This window comes from Patiria miniata, unplaced genomic scaffold (genome assembly GCF_015706575.1).
Source record: "Patiria miniata isolate m_02_andy unplaced genomic scaffold, ASM1570657v1 HiC_scaffold_2, whole genome shotgun sequence".
Lineage (NCBI taxonomy): Eukaryota > Metazoa > Echinodermata > Asteroidea > Valvatida > Asterinidae > Patiria > Patiria miniata.
The window spans coordinates 14375164-14392517 of record NW_024037058.1 but is presented as its reverse complement, the minus strand read 5'-3'; the positions used below and the strand labels follow the sequence as shown (position 1 = coordinate 14392517).

General features: G+C 38.5%; 1 protein-coding gene across 3 annotated transcripts in view; it reads left to right on the top strand.

Annotated features, from left to right (window-relative positions):
- Positions 1-2494: 2494 nt before the first annotated feature.
- LOC119726612 (inactive histone-lysine N-methyltransferase 2E-like) overlaps positions 2495-17354 on the top strand; it is a 34613-nt gene continuing 19753 nt past the window's right edge. For 2 of the 3 annotated variants that reach the window (XM_038198358.1, XM_038198357.1), the window contains exons 1-8: positions 2495-3034; positions 7299-7485; positions 9383-9482; positions 9891-10078; positions 11596-11783; positions 12486-12676; positions 14393-14502; positions 16333-16623. In XM_038198358.1, the coding sequence (XP_038054286.1) occupies positions 7415-7485; positions 9383-9482; positions 9891-10078; positions 11596-11783; positions 12486-12676; positions 14393-14502; positions 16333-16623 (1139 nt within the window). In that variant the 5' untranslated portion in view covers positions 2495-3034; positions 7299-7414. The remainder of the gene's footprint in view (positions 3035-7298; positions 7486-9382; positions 9483-9890; positions 10079-11595; positions 11784-12485; positions 12677-14392; positions 14503-16332; positions 16624-17354) is intronic. The other variant, XM_038198359.1, reaches the window with a different exon arrangement.

The window sequence follows — 17354 nt, the reverse complement described above, 5'->3', positions numbered from 1 at the left end:
CTTGCTCAAGAGTATGTAAGCACCGTGTTCCCCGTCAGGATTCGAACCCATGTACCACGAGTCGAACACCGTAACCGTTGGATCACAGCACCCCCATAGTTACGGTCTTGTATGACTACAACTTTTGGTTAACATAAATTATAACCCAAACAATTGGTTATAGAACAACCCAAGTTTGGGTAGTTCCAGTTTTCACATTTTCTTTGGTAAAATTAACCCAGGCAATTTTTTTCAGTGTTTGCATGAACGCAAACGTTACTTCTTAAAATAGAATTTCATTTCAACGCACGCCCAAAATGTCCATTCAAAAGGTTCCCATGCAAGATACCTACCAGTCCCCGGAAACTGATGGTATAGGCCTACGCGTTTTGAGCTTGGTGAAATATCAAGGAAAAGCATGCATTATTTTTGTTTAATAGCTGTTGTGTCTCTGTCGTTTTTAAATAATGAAACGATGAAAATGATTATGTGTCATTTTTATGTAGCATGCACTTTAACTGAACACTTTTATGAAAGATAATTTCGTTCATGTATGATCCAGCAAACTTAGGGTGTGGATAAGATTTGGTGAATGTGAATGAGGTAACAGCTTCAAAATTTGCAAAACGAAATGTGCAAAATGTTCGGTAATTGCCGGGAGGTTTTTGCCGCAATTTGGTTTTTGCGAGGCGGCAGTAAAAATAATTGTCACAACTATTATACCGACAATCACACTTTCATTCTAACAACACATTTTTATATCGTAACATCACTACACCGGCACATGACGGTGTTTTAAATGTTCAATGGTATATTATAATTATTGGTTCACAGCATCGGTGTTATTTCTAAAATTCGTGGTTGTAATCACTGTGTAGTATTTGATTTTTGATTCCACGGAATACTGTTCTTTTTTATTAAAGATAGTTTAATTATTTAGGTGATTATTTTTTCGCTCGTTCGATACAAAATTAGCTATCGTCGTGTATTTACTGCTGTGTGTTAAGATCATAATGTCATTAGACGCAAAATATGAATTGTCTTGCAGTTCGTGGATATCTGGGCGCGGCGGGGCTGGGGCTGATGAAGGGGGCGCTGCTTCAACTTTCCTGCGGGCCCCTTTCACAGACCAGTAAACAAATTTCCATAGATCCCAATGATAAATGCCCCCACTTCAGAAATTCAGGAAAAATACTCACAACTCTCTGAGGTGTTCCAGACGTTCATCAAATTAAATCTTATTTCATCATCTTTCATTTTCTGGTATCCACCTACTAAATGGGAGCGCTCTACAAAACTTACCATTATTATGCATACTGCAAATTATACACCCATTTTCACGACGCATTGTAATGGTTTTTGAGCGGGTTTTCTTTTTGGGGGGGAGAATTCTCTAACCACGTATTGAAATAATTGCTGAACAAACAATTTTGTGACAAAAATCCGCCGCCCCCCCCCCCCCGCCCCTCTGGATACGCCACTGATTATTATTATATTTGCTATTTATATTATTATAAAATCAAAAAGTGGGAAGGGGATGGAGGGCCGGGGGGGGGGGGGGGTGGACACCATCTTCCCATGGGGCCACTGTTTCAACCAGAATGGTAAATGTCAATAGGTGGCGTTATTCGCTTTCCACGGGAAATTAAAATAAATTCATGATGGCTGCAGTGCACTATTTAAGTGAGAATTTCTACGCGCGCTCATTAGCATGAAAGGTACCCCCCACAATTTCTTTTGAAAATGGAGACCGTTTGGCTTTAAAAAAAAAAAAAAAAAACCAGTGGAATTAGTGTGTAAATATGGCCAATGATCAACTCCCTGGTTTTGGGGGCTTCCATCTGAGGGCAGACTTGATAAAGTTACGGTTGAAAAATGGGTCCTTTTTGCCTGGAAAGTGGAAGGATGCCACTTGTGAAATAGCTACATGCAGGCTTGGGAACCATGCAGGCTTGGGAACTATTACTTTGGTTGGGAAGTGATTTTGTTTTGGTGTGAATATTAAAAAATGTAATTGGCTAGTCTGCCCAAAATTGAAAAGAAATAAAAAGATGAAGGACAAGACAATAATTAAATTTCTGTTTAATTGATGTCGGCTTGCATGTTTTTTGGCCCTGAACTTTGTTAATTTTACACTGTTTTCAATAGGGTTTGAATTGGTTCAGTGCACCCTGATGGCCGGCGGGAGGCGGGGCACAACGTCAAAAAAAGTTCCCATTTTGCCGGTCTCGAGGCGAGTCCCGTCGAGTTCCATGGTCCGAGACCGAGTCCTGACAGACTGAGTCCGCGTCCGAGACCGAGACCATGAAAAATCGGTCTCGAGAAGAGGTCTGGAGACCAAGATCGGTCTCGATCTCCTTCGGTCCTGAATTATACGCCCTCTAACCATGGAGCCGGAGGAAGGAACACAGGCATTCAATCTATTAACCTTAACCGTAGAGGGGGCACTATTGTGCGCGAGATTCTGGCACTAGTCCCCAGCAAACAGTCGCCGGATCAGCGGCGTAGAAATTTTGACCCTGAATAACCAATCATGAAACCCGTCGTCCCCTCCTTTCATGGCCGCCATCATGAATCGCTATTGAATACAGTTTGTATCAGTGGATTTACGTAAAAGAAGAGATTTTCAAGCGACAAGTTCTTGCCATAATAGCGCTTGTACCGGAATCGATATGTATCCAGATTATGCCTCGAGAAATTTTCTATCATCTTCTGGTGGAGTGAAGTCTTAATGTGCGTTTCCATGTGTACTTCCGTCTGACGAATTTTGGCCGACAATCGGGCCTGTGTTTGTGCTTTGGGACGTAACGTCGCCGCTGACGCTGGTTGTATGTGCATTGTGATTGAACGTGTACGTTATAATTGTGCCCGTGCTTGAATAGCGGATCTGACAGTGTTGTCATGCACACACACACATTTCGAATGAGGTTGACACATCGCGCCGTTTGTTGAACGTTTGTAGTGAATTCAAATTTGGATGCAGCATAGTGTGTGAAATGCATAACTGCATCTTGACAACGAAAGAACAAAATTTGTACATGACTTCTCTTGTTAGGTGAGTTGGCGGGCAGCCATGCCATGGTTGGTAACACGTTTTATCATGTTCAATTTCATTTTTTCCTAGCCCCATAAATGTGGCCAATTTACTGGACTACCTCCGTAAACATAGGCCACACTTCCACATGTACAAAAACGTGTCGAACTTTGTCAAATTTTGATTTTCACATTTATGATTTAGGCCTAGGCTTAGTTTGTACGTTTTTTTTTGCTTTGGAAGCATACTCGCCCTCTTAATTATAGGCTAATCAGAAAGTGCTGCCTTTTTCAGATGTCTATTTTTTGTGAAATTTCCAGATTCATTTGCACACGTTTGCGTATCAAGATTTCAACATGAAATTTCACATAAATTGGACGTCTGAAAAAGGCAGCACTTTCTGAACAAGTATAAAGAGGGTGAGTAGGCCCTATGCTTCTAAAGCAAAAACCCTACAAACTAAGCCTAAATGTGAAAATCTAAATTTGACAAAGTCATGAAAGTTTGACACGTTTTTGTACATGTGGAAGTGTGGCCTATGTTTACGGAGGTAGTCCAGTAAATTGGCCACATTTATGGGGCTAATTTTTTTCCCTGTCATGCCTGTGATGGCGAGTTGCATTTGCCAAGCCCCATAATTTTTCATTTAGCCTACTGGACATCCTGCAACATTCTTAGCCACACAGCGAAGCATGCTAACTTTCCTGAACAGTTGTCATGGTTGTGCTAGCCTAGACTTTGGTAATCCTTACTTTTAGGACCCCGTTCCTATTATATAACTTAATGTATAAGGTAGACTCACCATGCTCACCAAAAGAGCTGACTAAATGACACTCAAAAGTGACATTCTGATATTTCTTGTCATATATCTGAACTGACAGTGACACTTTCTTGAATATCACAGGTTTAATTTTGTGGAAAAAGGTTGGCAGGGCTTTGATTTATGAGGGAAATTAAGGGGCGAAAACATGACGATGATGAACAGAAAACACTGAAAAACCAAGATGGTGAACTGCAAAAAAGGGTAGGCATGGTAGGAAAGTCACGTTTTCTTTGAAAGTGCTTTCAAAGTTACAACTAACATGAATTTATCTGAAGAAAAAAAGACTGCTTTAGCCTGCAAAAGTCACTTTGGTACTGGACAGTCATCTGCAAAAGTAAGTTTTGAACAGAACTCGTAAAATATAGAGGTGTCCTTAACATGCTAAAAGATAAGGATTACCAGCCTTTTTTCCCACTTGATATTGATATTCCCCATGTTCAATATGAAAATTAATGTCACAATACATGTACTTAAAAAGCAGGAAATAATTATAATTCCTTAACTCTAGATTTGACGTCTAGTTGTCCAATAAAAAATCCCGCAGTCAAACTTTAGTTTAGCCACAATTTGGCATGTTTGGAAAGAATATAGGATCCAGATGCCACTTTGGTTGTGTACAAAGTGTAAAGAGAGTTGAGTGCATTTTCAAAGTATTTTCTGACAAACTTGGACATGCTGCTCAGTCTCAGATTCATGCCTTTTCAACATTTTGCAATGACTGACCTTCATTGAGTAATGAGTATTAATGATGAAAAGAGTGGCGTCAGGCTAGGATGCAACATTCTTTCCGATAGGGAAAGAATGCAGTATCCTGATGACATTCTCTAACCATTACCTCAATTCATAGTCAGTTATTGTAGATAATGTATTAAATGAGATAGGTCAAGAAAAAAAAAACAGTTTAAAACAGACACCAATAACAGAAATCGTTCAAGTTTTATTAGAAAACACTTGCAAAATTATAAATACTCCTCATGGACACACTGCTTGATACTATGGGCACTGCTTTGGCATTTTGGCGCACACGACCAACGTGAATGTAGATTGTCCATCATGAACGAGTCAACGGAATTCAAGCGTTAGCCTACTATTTGCTTTGCTTTTTTTTTAAAGAAAATGGAAAAGCGAGTTTAGGCTTTTGTACATGTTCACATGTTTAAACCACAGGTTGCATTGGTTTTGAAATTGGTTTTGAAAATGAAATAAGCCAGGAATATAAAAGCGACTACTAAATCAGTAATTCAGTGGAATGCAATTTAAAAATATATAAAAATGAAACACTTTTAATTTTTTTTAAATTTTGCCTTAATTATAAAGATCTTTGCCTAAATATGTACTCTTTTGCCCAATTTTTGAAAGTTATTATATTGTCTTTTACATGGTGCATATTGTGATTACTGTACTTGTTTATCTTGAGCATGTACACAATCGCACTTATTCCTCTTGAGTATGCAGTGTGCCCATGTCTTAATGACACTTGACCTATGACCTACATGTATATTATGCAAGGAAAATAAGACATGGGCCTTGAACTTGTAGCATTTAGGACACACATGCTGCATAACCATAACATTGATTAGCACCGATGATGTGCTTACCGTTTGGGAGTGTGTTTTAATTAACCTCTTCTGCATCAGCATTAAGCTTTGTTTTTTTTTAGGTAACATCAATTATTTGACAGTTTGTCCTATTAGAGTGCACTGCAAACAAAGCAGATAAGGTGTCAGGCTATTGATAGTTTGTCCTCAGCCTGTGCAGAACCTTTGTACCATTGAAATTTGAATGCTTGTTTGATGCGTTCCATGCATGGCAGGATGTTCATGTCACCCATTTACCATGTGAAGTACATGTACATATTCACATTCACATTCACAACAGGTTTTTTTTCACCCTGTGTTCATTTTGTTTTGTACATGTTGTAAGGACCATGGCTAGACATGTGCATGGTCAGTTTTACATGTACATGTACACATGTACATGTAAGATATATTCTGATGTGTTCATTGCACAAATCTGCTGTGGGTTAATAAGCACACATGTACAGTTGTGTGTGTGTGTATCGTACATGTACTTGAACAAAACGTTTAACACAGTGTGTGTTTGTAGGGAGAGGCTGCTTATTTGCATTTGAAAAGCTGCCTTCAACGCAGTGGTACAGTATTGCATCTGTACACTTGAACATCACGCCTACGTACATGTACGTCCTATACATGTAGATGTACCGGTAGATACACAATATTTTTAGGCTTTCCTAAACAAGGATTTAATTACAGTGTAGATTAGTTCAGGCTCCTCGTCTTATATTACAGGCTAATGTACATGTACATGATGTTCTGTACTTAATTCTATGGAAAATTACTTAAATACATGTAGGAATTGGTATAATGGGCATACACGATGTACACGGAACTGCTGAACAAAGGCAGTGAGTGACTCACTGCATGATAAAAGCTAACGTTGTGTTTGAGTTTGCCAAATTGCCATTGAGCTGATTCTGCTGGAAGGATAGCTGTTTTACTGTTTTGTATCGTAATTAGGAGGAATGATTCACATTGACGTGTCATATTCATTTCATTTTGAATATTTTTTGTGTGAATTGATATTTTGATCGTAAATGAGCATGCAGTGTTTAAACATAGAAACAAATTAAACTACCTTCCTTTGTGTGTACATGTATGGAAAAAATTTCAAAATTCAAATTACACTTGAGAAATGTCTAATTAGGGGTAATCTTTAGAAAATCACTCTGTTATAAAACATGTGTGTGCCACATTATGTACATGTATGCATGACTTACATGTTCATCAAAGCCTAAGCATTTGATTGTGATATGGCCCAAAATAAATGTTGTGTTTCCAGTAAGAGCGGAAAAAAGAAGGGCAGATACATATCGGTACATGTGCACATTTTTTGTTTTGGTAGTAAGGTGAATATGTACACAACTTGTACTTGCACTATTGGTGGACAACTGATCCAGTAGACGTACTTGTAAAAGGCTATTCATTTCATGTTTACAACTATTTCAGATTATCATTATGAATATGTTTTTTTCATTTTGCAAGAAGCACACATGTACATGTATACATGTACATGAATGTTCATGTGTATGCATAAAAAAATATAAATCAACCACAAATATAACAACACAAAGTTACAAACCAAATTCAACAACTGCCACTGCATGTATGTTCACCTAAAATGTTAGGGTAGGTTCTTTGGGTTACATGAAATGATGAAACACAGCAATTTCTTTTGCATAACAATGCCATATCGTATCATAAAATGTGTACACATGTGCACTTAACATTATAGCTTTTTTTCCCTGGAAATTAAAAAAAACCAAAGGACGTGTGATACAATCCCATACATGATGTAAACTGCTGCAGGTTCTCCACATTATTGTCATTTTTCACTGCCCATGTATGCTGCTAAAGTCCAGTTGATTTTCTGTGTTGATCCCAGGGTCCTGAGGACAAAGCACTTGCCATGTGTGCAACGTGCAGCGTCGTCCCTTGGACAACAGCTGCCCAGCATCCCCGACGACGACAACGATTCAACCTCATGTTAACTACTGCGTAATGAGTAACATACTAGTATATGACGGAGCACTGACAGACAAGAACTATGCTGCCATGGCTGCAGGTTCTGAGTAAGTACTTGGCCAGGAAGTCTTCATGTTCTTGCCGTCATGTTGGCTTAGAAAGACCTCCCCCACCCCCCTCTCTCTCCCCCCCCCCCCCCAACTAACATATCTACTCATATGATACATTGCTTTGCCTGTGGCAGTCCTGTAAACTCATGTGTGGTCATGCGATTGTCGCATAATTTATTTCAGTAATCAAATGGTTTTTGTTTGCATGGAAAAAAGCCAATTTTTGATATATTTTGTCAAGATCAAATTTTGGGCATTTTTTTCCTTCTTTTTTTGGCTTAATTTACTTAAATTCTTTGTGTAAGTTATTTACATGTGAGTGGAATTCTTTTCTAGTGGAGTCGAAACGTGATTTCTTTTCTTTATGTACAAAAAGCTGCCTTTTTTTTTTGCACTCGTGGACTAGGATTATCCAAATGTGTTAAAAAAGCATTCAAACACAGATAACTTCTTGATCAAGTTGGCCATTGCCTAAGGTGTTTTTACCATTAGCACGCTTACCTTAACATCACACACAGACTTTTTCTTTCGCCTTCAGTGATGCGTTTGGGCTTTACAAATTCCATCACAGGAACTTTAGTTATTTTTAGATTCATACAAAACATTAGAAAATACCTATGTTTATTTTTAAAAAAAAATTTCAATTTAAGCTTATTTCTAGATATTCACAGTGAGAACATGAAATATTTTGTTGAGTTGATATAAATAAATATAGGAAAGATATTATTGCTATTTTTATGGAAGTTGACCCTTGTACATGCATCAGTGTCAACTGAATGTTTTTTAGACTTTACTTCCCTGTAAAAAAAATCCTAGTACAGAGCCACAAATCGGAAAGAAAAATGAAATCTACTTTATTAATAAGTAGGATTTGCTTAAAAACAACGTAAAAATCACATTCGGCACTAAAAATGCACACGTATCTGCATGGATCCTATTGAACTACCGAGGCACTTTAACTGCTGTAGGAATTTAAAGCCTCATAAATTCACAGTGTTCTTAACGTTACCATTCCGTAACTATAGCCTTTGTAAAATGCTATATGACATCCGTAAAAATAGCCAATGCAATTTAGAAATAAAATGACTGTCTATGACTTTTTCCCAACCCTCAAGTAATTTTTGCCTTCGAATTGAACACAACAGTGAACCGTGATTTCGTGGAAAGCAAGACCACATGCTCGGTTTTCAAGAGAATGCAGGATGGTTCAATAAAACTTTGCTCGTACTTTTTTTAAGGAAATACTTTTACTTTCTGTTGACATTGTACATGATGTATTGTACATGTGTAGTGCATGCTGTTGCAACAGTGTGTACATTTCAATAATATTACTGAGTGACTCATCGTTCCTTGGTGATCTTTGATCCCCAAAATGAGAGAAAAAACTGATCTCAGCAAAAAGTAAATCATAAATTGTCAATAGCAATTATCATAAAATCATTAACATTTCATTAACCCTAACCGCCCTGAATCCTCCAAAATCCTTTTTGCAAATTGGAGGAATTTGCAGGATTGAGGTTACATGGCAAAAGTGGGTTGCTGATTTCGGAGTACGCACTGTGTCAAGGTCTTGGGCCGGACCTTGTGTTGTTTATGCTCAGCCGTGCATAAATTTAGTCCTTGATTATACTTGACATCCTCCGCACTGCTCCAGGATGTCACTGCCTCTGCCTCAGCCTATTGACAGTCATAGCCGGAGGATTTTGTAGGATTCAGGCAGTGGTCACCCCTCCATGGACCATATTCAAGAAATAGCGGAGGAATTTGCAGGATTGAGGCTATATGCTTTTTTTCCATGAGGCCAATTGGAGGATTTTGCAGGATTGAGGCTACATCCTAGCAAAAAGGCCTAGGGAGTTAGGGTTAACAAAATCATTTTGTCTTACAATTGCAGTCCCGAACCAGTAGAACAACCCGTGGCAACAGGAGATGTCACAAGCCACCCTGCACATACGGCTCATACAACCACCCATTATATCGGTCTGCCTTATCAGGTACTATCTATTTTCTTTTTTGTTGGACTAGTTTATTTGTGGTCGTTTTTATTAATGGCTTAACATCATTTCCCGAGATGAAAATGAATATTATTAAAACGATACGTGTACTTCCATTCAGAAACAATTATGCTAATATAGGTGATTTTTTTATTCTAATTTATGGTGTAATGTATTATTTTCGAAAGCTACAAGTACATACAGTTTGTAGGTGAAAACTAAATCATTTGTGGTGAATTTAAGTTCGGTGAGGCAACTGAGCACAAACTAGAATAATAGTGGTGTAAATTTATTAAGTTTGTATTTGCTAAAAAAAAGAAGCTGCATTAGTGGTTTACATTGCGTGCCTGTGGTATTGTCAACATTAATCATTGTCGTACTATATTTTCTTATAATGTGCTATTTTAGGATCATAATTATGGAGCGCCCCCTCCTCCCACCCCACCAGAGTCGCCCTCTCCGGTCCCTTTAGTCTCCCCAGTACCAACCAAAGTCAATGGGATATTTGATGATCCTTTGAATCTCGAAGTGAAGTTGACAGTGAGTCCCCCTGAGCAGGTAGAAAGCAAGGACGAAGGGGTAACGAGATGCATTTGGTAAGTTTTCACTCATCTTTGGTGACCTAATTTTGTGGTATTTTTTTACGTTTTTTTGTATGGCTCAGTCTGATACGTATACTAGCTACATTAGAGTGACTGGGGGTTTTGACATACATTTTGTTTGGCCCAGGAAGTCCTTTTTTTGTCGAAGAGATCTAATTTCCTGTGGAAAACTGAGATGTTGAGATGGTTTGTTATTTTGATGTTTATGTTGAAAAAGCCCTTTGCTTTTTGTATAAGTTTAAAGTGAAAGGGAGTTTGTGTAATGTTTTTCCTATGCTGATTGGCAGATCATATGCCACATTTCTGTGATGTCCAGTTATGCGTTGGCCCAAACTCGTAGGGCAGTTTAGAAATCCTCCAATATCTACCACTGTGCAAGAACTAATGGCACATGTACGGTAGAATGCTGCTACAGTGAACACTGCTGTACAAAAAATGCAAGCCCATAAAACTACACATATTGGCATGTGTCCAACAACTTCAGCAGTGCACAATTCACATGCGTGCATGTTCAATGACTCTTGGAATAATTACATGTTTAATGAGGTTGCATTGGCCCAGTTGATTATTCAATGTCAAGTTTTTTCTTTTATTGGTTATTTTTGGTAGCCGTTTGCTTTGACTCACAAAAATTTCATGCTCTGTACTAAAAGTAAGACATAGTAGATTGATATTGAAGTGTATGAACACTGAAATGAAAGGTCATATATCCGCAATTGAAATAAATACAGGCTATTCATGTTATATGAAATCATGTTCATTTGAATGTGATATGTTTTCAAACTTCTTTCTCACGTTAGAATGATCAAAAGACAGGTCACATAATCACCGAAACTTGTCCTTTAATTAAATCTGAAATCTAAAAAAAATTGACACTTTCATTTGCTTGTAGACTAACTGTGAAAAAAAAACATCATGGGGGAAGTTTGGTTAATTATTAGAAAAAAAATGTGTATAAGGCCAAAAAAAGGCTTAGGTTTCTGGTATGGAGCTTGCCCCAAAAGTGGTGCAGCAACACGGCTTTTTTTATTTTAATTTTTTTTACTTTTTTCTTCTTCAAATGTCAGCTGATAAATGCAAATGGTGGCCCCTCTAAATTTAGTGCGAAATATATGGGAGCCAAGAGAGGCCACATAAAGCTTATACTTGATCGTAACCCCATCTAAAAACACGTTAAAATTTTTCAGCAGCAAGATTCCAGTCAAACTAGTGAGTTTGGCAGTTTTTAGACATCATCTTACATTGAAGATTTTTTTTTTTTTTATTTTGCCGACGCGTGGTTACGGGCCACGCGCGGGCATACCAGAAACCGGAGACTTTGTTTTGGCCTAAGTTACTCAAGTTGACAACATATTTTGTTGATGGTTAACTTGCAAAGTCAGTTTTGTTATGATGCTAGTTTTTTTTAGAATGGCTCATCTATGAACTTCCTCTTCTGAATCAACAAGTGAAGTCATGTTGTTCCTCTTTTAGACCGATAACACAGACTTATCCTCCACGTCTCTTTGCAGCAACTTTGAGCATGACGATGGCTACATGATCTGCTGTGACCATTGCTGTGTTTGGCAGCATGTGGACTGCATGGGCCTGGAGAGGGACAACATCCCAGAGACGTTCTATTGTGAGAAGTGCCAGCCACGTGAGGTGGACAGGCAGCGAGCCGTTGCACTCCAGAGCAAGAAACGTGCAGTCATGTCGGGTAAGATAATCAGGAGCAAATGCCCCCTTCGCTACAGTCACAGGGCACAATGTAGGTCTACCGTCCAAACTGAAGCGATCATTCGGAGGAAAAAATGGCAAATAACTCTCTGGGTGGTACATAAAATGGTGTCATTTTAAATAATAGGTTATTGAGTTACAGTCCTTTTTTCCCTACCATAACCCTAACGATACCCAACCAGCCAAAGTCCAACACCAGGGTTTGTTGGGATCTGTTAGGATGAGTACTGCACTAGTAAACTGACTGTGCTTTACATGGGATTAGGCATACCACAATTAAACAGAGTCCAACTGTTTATATGCACAGTTTACCATATGGTGTTGGAATTAGCAAGGATGAGGAAGGCTCCTAGTAAATCACCCAAGGGAGTTAGGATGAACTTACAATATTTGTAATTTTTAAAGGATTTTTTAGATGTAGAAGCAAAGGATTTTTAAGGTTATAAATTCCTTTTACATACAAACGTATTGATAACATTTGCTAATAAAAAGTAAGATTGCATTGTGCCAGTTATGACAAGGAAAGATGTGAAATATACAGTGATGGAAGCCGTTCAGATAAACAAAGTGAAACAGAAATATAATTTGTGAGAATAGACAGTAATTTAATGTGTGTTGTTAACATGTGCTTCCTGAGACCACATCAGTAACTTACAGTCAATACTTGTTGATCTTACCACAGACGACTCGTCAAGTGAAAGTGGGGATGAAGTTCCAAACATGTCAGTGGGCTCTGCAGCGACATACACGGCGATATCCAACTCCCCCACAAGCCTGACACTGACCACGCACAACAAACACAAAAAGATGAAGAAAAAGAAGAAGAAAAGATGCAAGGAGAAGGAAGAGGACAAACATCATAAAAAGAGAAAGGTAAGAAAGAACTGATATGAAAAGCAACTTTATCATTTTTTGCTGAATCCAGCACTATCCTATGTAACTTTAGTGGTTTTTGTTGATCTTTGCAATGAACAATCGGACCTTTTTGTAAGCCCTTGTATTCAGATTGCCACACAAAACTCTGAGGAGACAATGAGTGAATGAATCAATTTATATAAAGTAACACCATTGTAACTACACTTTGTAGAAAGTAATAGGTCGGAAAAAGACAATGATTACAAAATATTCCTATACTTTCAGGTCCTGGTCCAACCCTGCAGTAACTTTCTGATGAAACTGTACAATTTTGTTAGTAACCTGTCCAGTATTGCTCTTGATTTCGCCAGTTTGTTACATGCTGGGGATATGAGAGCTTATGATAGTATGGGTTTTGATTAATAAATTACAGATAACTGGCATGATTCCATACGTGTGGCTTTTCTGGGAAATATGGCAGCCTCGTCTGGCTTGTGAAACAGGATGTAAATATCCCATTGAGTACAGAGGTGAAAGACCACTCTGAAAGCTCTAATAGAAACAGTAACCACTAGTAACATCCAATACGACTTCAGTGGTTCAGATTATGCCTAAAGCGCATGCATGGAATAAACACTGGGTGCATTGTGCATTATGAAATGCCACAATACCACAAGGATATTGACCTGAAGTTGCAGTCCACAAAACTGTGGCATTTGACATGTTTGATAGACAATACCATTCAAATTATATGAATAACATTGCATCATGGATGTTCGTCTTCATCTACATGAGAAGGCTCACTTTTTTGCCTTTTTTTTTAGTATTTGGTAAAATGCTGTCTGGACATTTTGTAGATCGAATATTCGGTATCGATCGAATATTGACTATTCTGTATTTTCTGCACAGCCCTATAATGTAAAACTTATGCAAGTGTTGCGTGAAGTTGTTACTCAACGGTTAAAAAAGACATGTAGCCCATTCATATGCATAGTACAGGGTGGGAAAAAAAACTGAACCCAAACCCCAACAATTATATTTCATATTTAAAAAAATATGTAGCACCAAACATAATAATGACTAGAAAGCCAATTTCATGAGCTACTTTTAGATGAAAAAAATTACTGAAATTGCCCAATCCGTTCAAAGAATATCACCATTTAAACACAATGACCCTAAAACCTCTTTCGTCCAAAAAGGCGATTTCAGGAATCGTCACAATTGTCTTCAAACATCACCAGCGATAAAACCTCAGTTTAAAAGTTAAAAATATTCAACGAAGTCCTTTTGAAGGCCCGTCTTTTAAAAAAAAGTGGATTTAATCAATCATATTGTTTGCTTAACCAGGGTTGTTAATAAAGATATTGTGTACTACAGTTGTTAACAGTTTTTCTGTGTCATTTTCTTTGTCGTTCCAAACAGTCAGAAAACACAATAAACTGCTTTTTTTGGATGAAAGAGGTTTAAGGGTCATTGCGTTTAAATGGTGATATTCTTTGAATGGATTGAGCAATTTCAGTAATTTTTTCCATCTAAAAGTAGCTTATGAAATTGGCGTTGCGGTCATTATTGTGTTTGGTACTACATATTTTTTTAAATATGAATTTCATTTTTGGGGTTTGGGTTCCGCTTTTTTTTTTACTCACCCTGTATCTTTGTATATGTTTTTATATCTACCTTCCAATGAAACAAACTCCCAACCTGTGTGTGTTTTTCGTCTGCTGTACATCACAGAAGCATCACAGCAAAAAGTGCAACAAGTCTGACATGTCTGAGGATATCACCGCTCCAATGGAACTTGACATCATGGACGAGGAGGCCCTGCCAGCGTGGAATGATTCAGAGTGAGTCACTGGCTAATTGCAGGCCAGGCTATATCCACCCAGCTAACTAGTCCTTTGAATGTATTCACTAAGCCCGACATATCTCATGCTCTCGTGAGTGCAATTGATGTAGTTCCTGAACACCTGTTGCAGGGATTGTTGCCTTTCCCCCCCCCCCCCCCCCATTTTGCTTTTCTTTTTTTGCTTTTCATAGTTGGGGGGGGGGAATTACATTTAATTTCTAAGTGGATGGAAGCATGTTTATTTTGTTAAATATATATATTTTTTTTAGGGGGGTCTTGAACTTAAACATTTGATGCCTTTCGTGTATCTGATCTTAGTGCACAAGCACTGAAGAGGATGACTAAAATGAAAATACTTGAGTGTTCAAAAGCGGTTTATGCGTGGTCACTATACATTTGTCTTCTGGGTTTAAATCTATGGTATTTTGTACCCTGGCAAATGTCAGGTGCCATTTGCCTCTTAGGTATTTTTATACAATTTTTACAACTCCTTTGTGTGACAGAGAAGTAATATAGATTTAAGGTAATTTTCCGAAAAAAATATTGTTTCTGCCGATTCCAGGCACAACAATACAACAAACCTGAAGTAGGTTATTACAAAAAGTAACTTGTCAAAAGGTCAGCTCAGTACATATACTTTATGAGAAAAAAACTGTCAAAATCTTCTTTTTCTCTCAATGCAAAGCATAGGTTTGCAATTAGGTCTAACAATTGCAAGGAAACAATGGTAATTCCTCTTTTCTCAAAAATGACAGTAGGTGCAGTGATTTCACAGGATGCTTGACGTATGATATTTTGACATTTTCAATTTTGAACGTTTGCAAATGGTGCCCATTACCTTTTAATGCAACTCTTTTTACACAAAGACAGAATTTTTGTTTTGTTTTAATTTCGTTTGTGAATTCCAAAGCTTCGTTCATTGACGCTTGTCTGTGTTGACATGCGTGCAGATCCGGGTTGACACACGCACATCCCGGGTTACACTACCTACCTTGTGCGCAGCATCTTTCCTAGATGTGTGTCACAAAGCAGCAGGGACAAAAGTATCCAAAGATAGTGAGATTGAGCAAAGTGATGTACTCTGGGTTCATAGAGTTCATACAGTACCGAAGTATTTGGCGTATTCTGGATTAGGCCAAAAAAAAAAATAAGTCGGTCTCTGGTCAGCGCGCGCGTCGATTTTAATCATGCGCGTTGATCTTTTTTTTTTCCAAAATGTTCCGTGGTAGCTCCAACAGCGCCCTCTATTTCCGCACCTCAATTTTTTTTACCAAAGAGCACCAAGGAATGGGAAATTGCACCAAGGCAAATGATCGAAAGCACCGAGGCAAATTATGGAGGACACCAATGTACATGAGGACACCAAAAAAGCAAAATAGTACCACCTTGTCTGTACAATTCAAGCTTGAAGGAAAAAAAAAAAAAAAAAAAAAGAAAAAAAAAAAGCCGCGTGGCCGCGTCAATTCCGGAACTTTGGTCTGACCAGAGACCGAATATTTTTTTTTGTTGGCCTTATGTGCATATTTTAAGCGTGTGAGGACATCAGTGCGCAAACCAGTGCGTGAACTAGAACAAAGGCACATGTTTGTAACATTGAGTTCACCAACTGGTTCTTCTCAGAACCACACAACTCACAAAGAGATACCATTCACATGGTGCTACCGCAAACCTCCGATTCATTGATCATGTCCACCCATGCGAACCCTTAAATCTCATTTTAGGATAATGTTTTCAATCTTGAAATCAAATTGAGATGTAACTAATGATTACCTGTCGAAAGTGTTGCATTGACGCGTTGACAACTTGAATATATACCTTGTCGTTTCAGGGCAACACATGACCGGTACGAGGAAGCAGTCTGCAACCAGTATAGCGCAGATATTCAACACATCATTTCATCCCAGGCGAAAGGCCCTAAACCAGACCCGTCACCGTTTATCATCACTGGCCTACCTCTGCCATCCGATCCTTTGGTGAACCTGAGTAGATTTGGGAGGAGTGCATCCAGTGTAGGGATCGCTGCATCAGAGAACCTGCGAAGCAACGACTGCATCGTTGAGTACTGGGGCAAGGTGATGCTGAAGGAGCAGTTGGAGGGAGACAAGACATTCTTCAAGCGGTGAGTCTACATCCTTGCAAATCTCAAAGCATTTCACATGATTGCCCTGGAAACAAGTTAAGCTTTTAAAGATGTTCTGGATGTGTTTGTCAGGAATTGGGCTGACAATTAAAACCTTCCCTAGTTGTGTCCTGCTGCCGTTGGTGACCACAGACTCTGAGGCAGTTTGGCCTTGTATTTTTGACACAATGGCTCTTGCTACACTAAGCAGGCATGTCATTTTGGCAAATTCATCTACCCCATCACAGCAGTCATATTAAATCAAGTAACAGTTACAATGATTAAGAATTCCTTTGTTTTAGCCATGCTTTGACTGGAGGTGATGACTATGCCAGCTGTACCTACCAGTGACAATGTTTACGTGAATGTAATCTGACTGGATTTTTTTGACTAGCCTGTGTGGCAGAGGAAGTGGAAGAAATAAGTGACTGTCTGTGTCTGATTAAACAATAGGAAGAATAATTGAAGGGACTGCCAAGCATAGTTCAAATACCATGAACAAAAGAGTTCTGGCAAAAACATTTAACCCTAACCCTCCTCGATCCTCCAAAATCAGCGTGGCGCTTTTGGAGGTTTTTGAAAGATTGAGGCAGTGGTTATCCCTCCATTGAACAAAATCAAGAAATAACGGATGATTTTGAAAATTGAGGCAGTATCCAATTTGTTTCATAGGTTTTGTAGGATTGAGGATGTATCGAAGCCAAAAGAGCCTAGGGGGTTGGGCTTAGAGA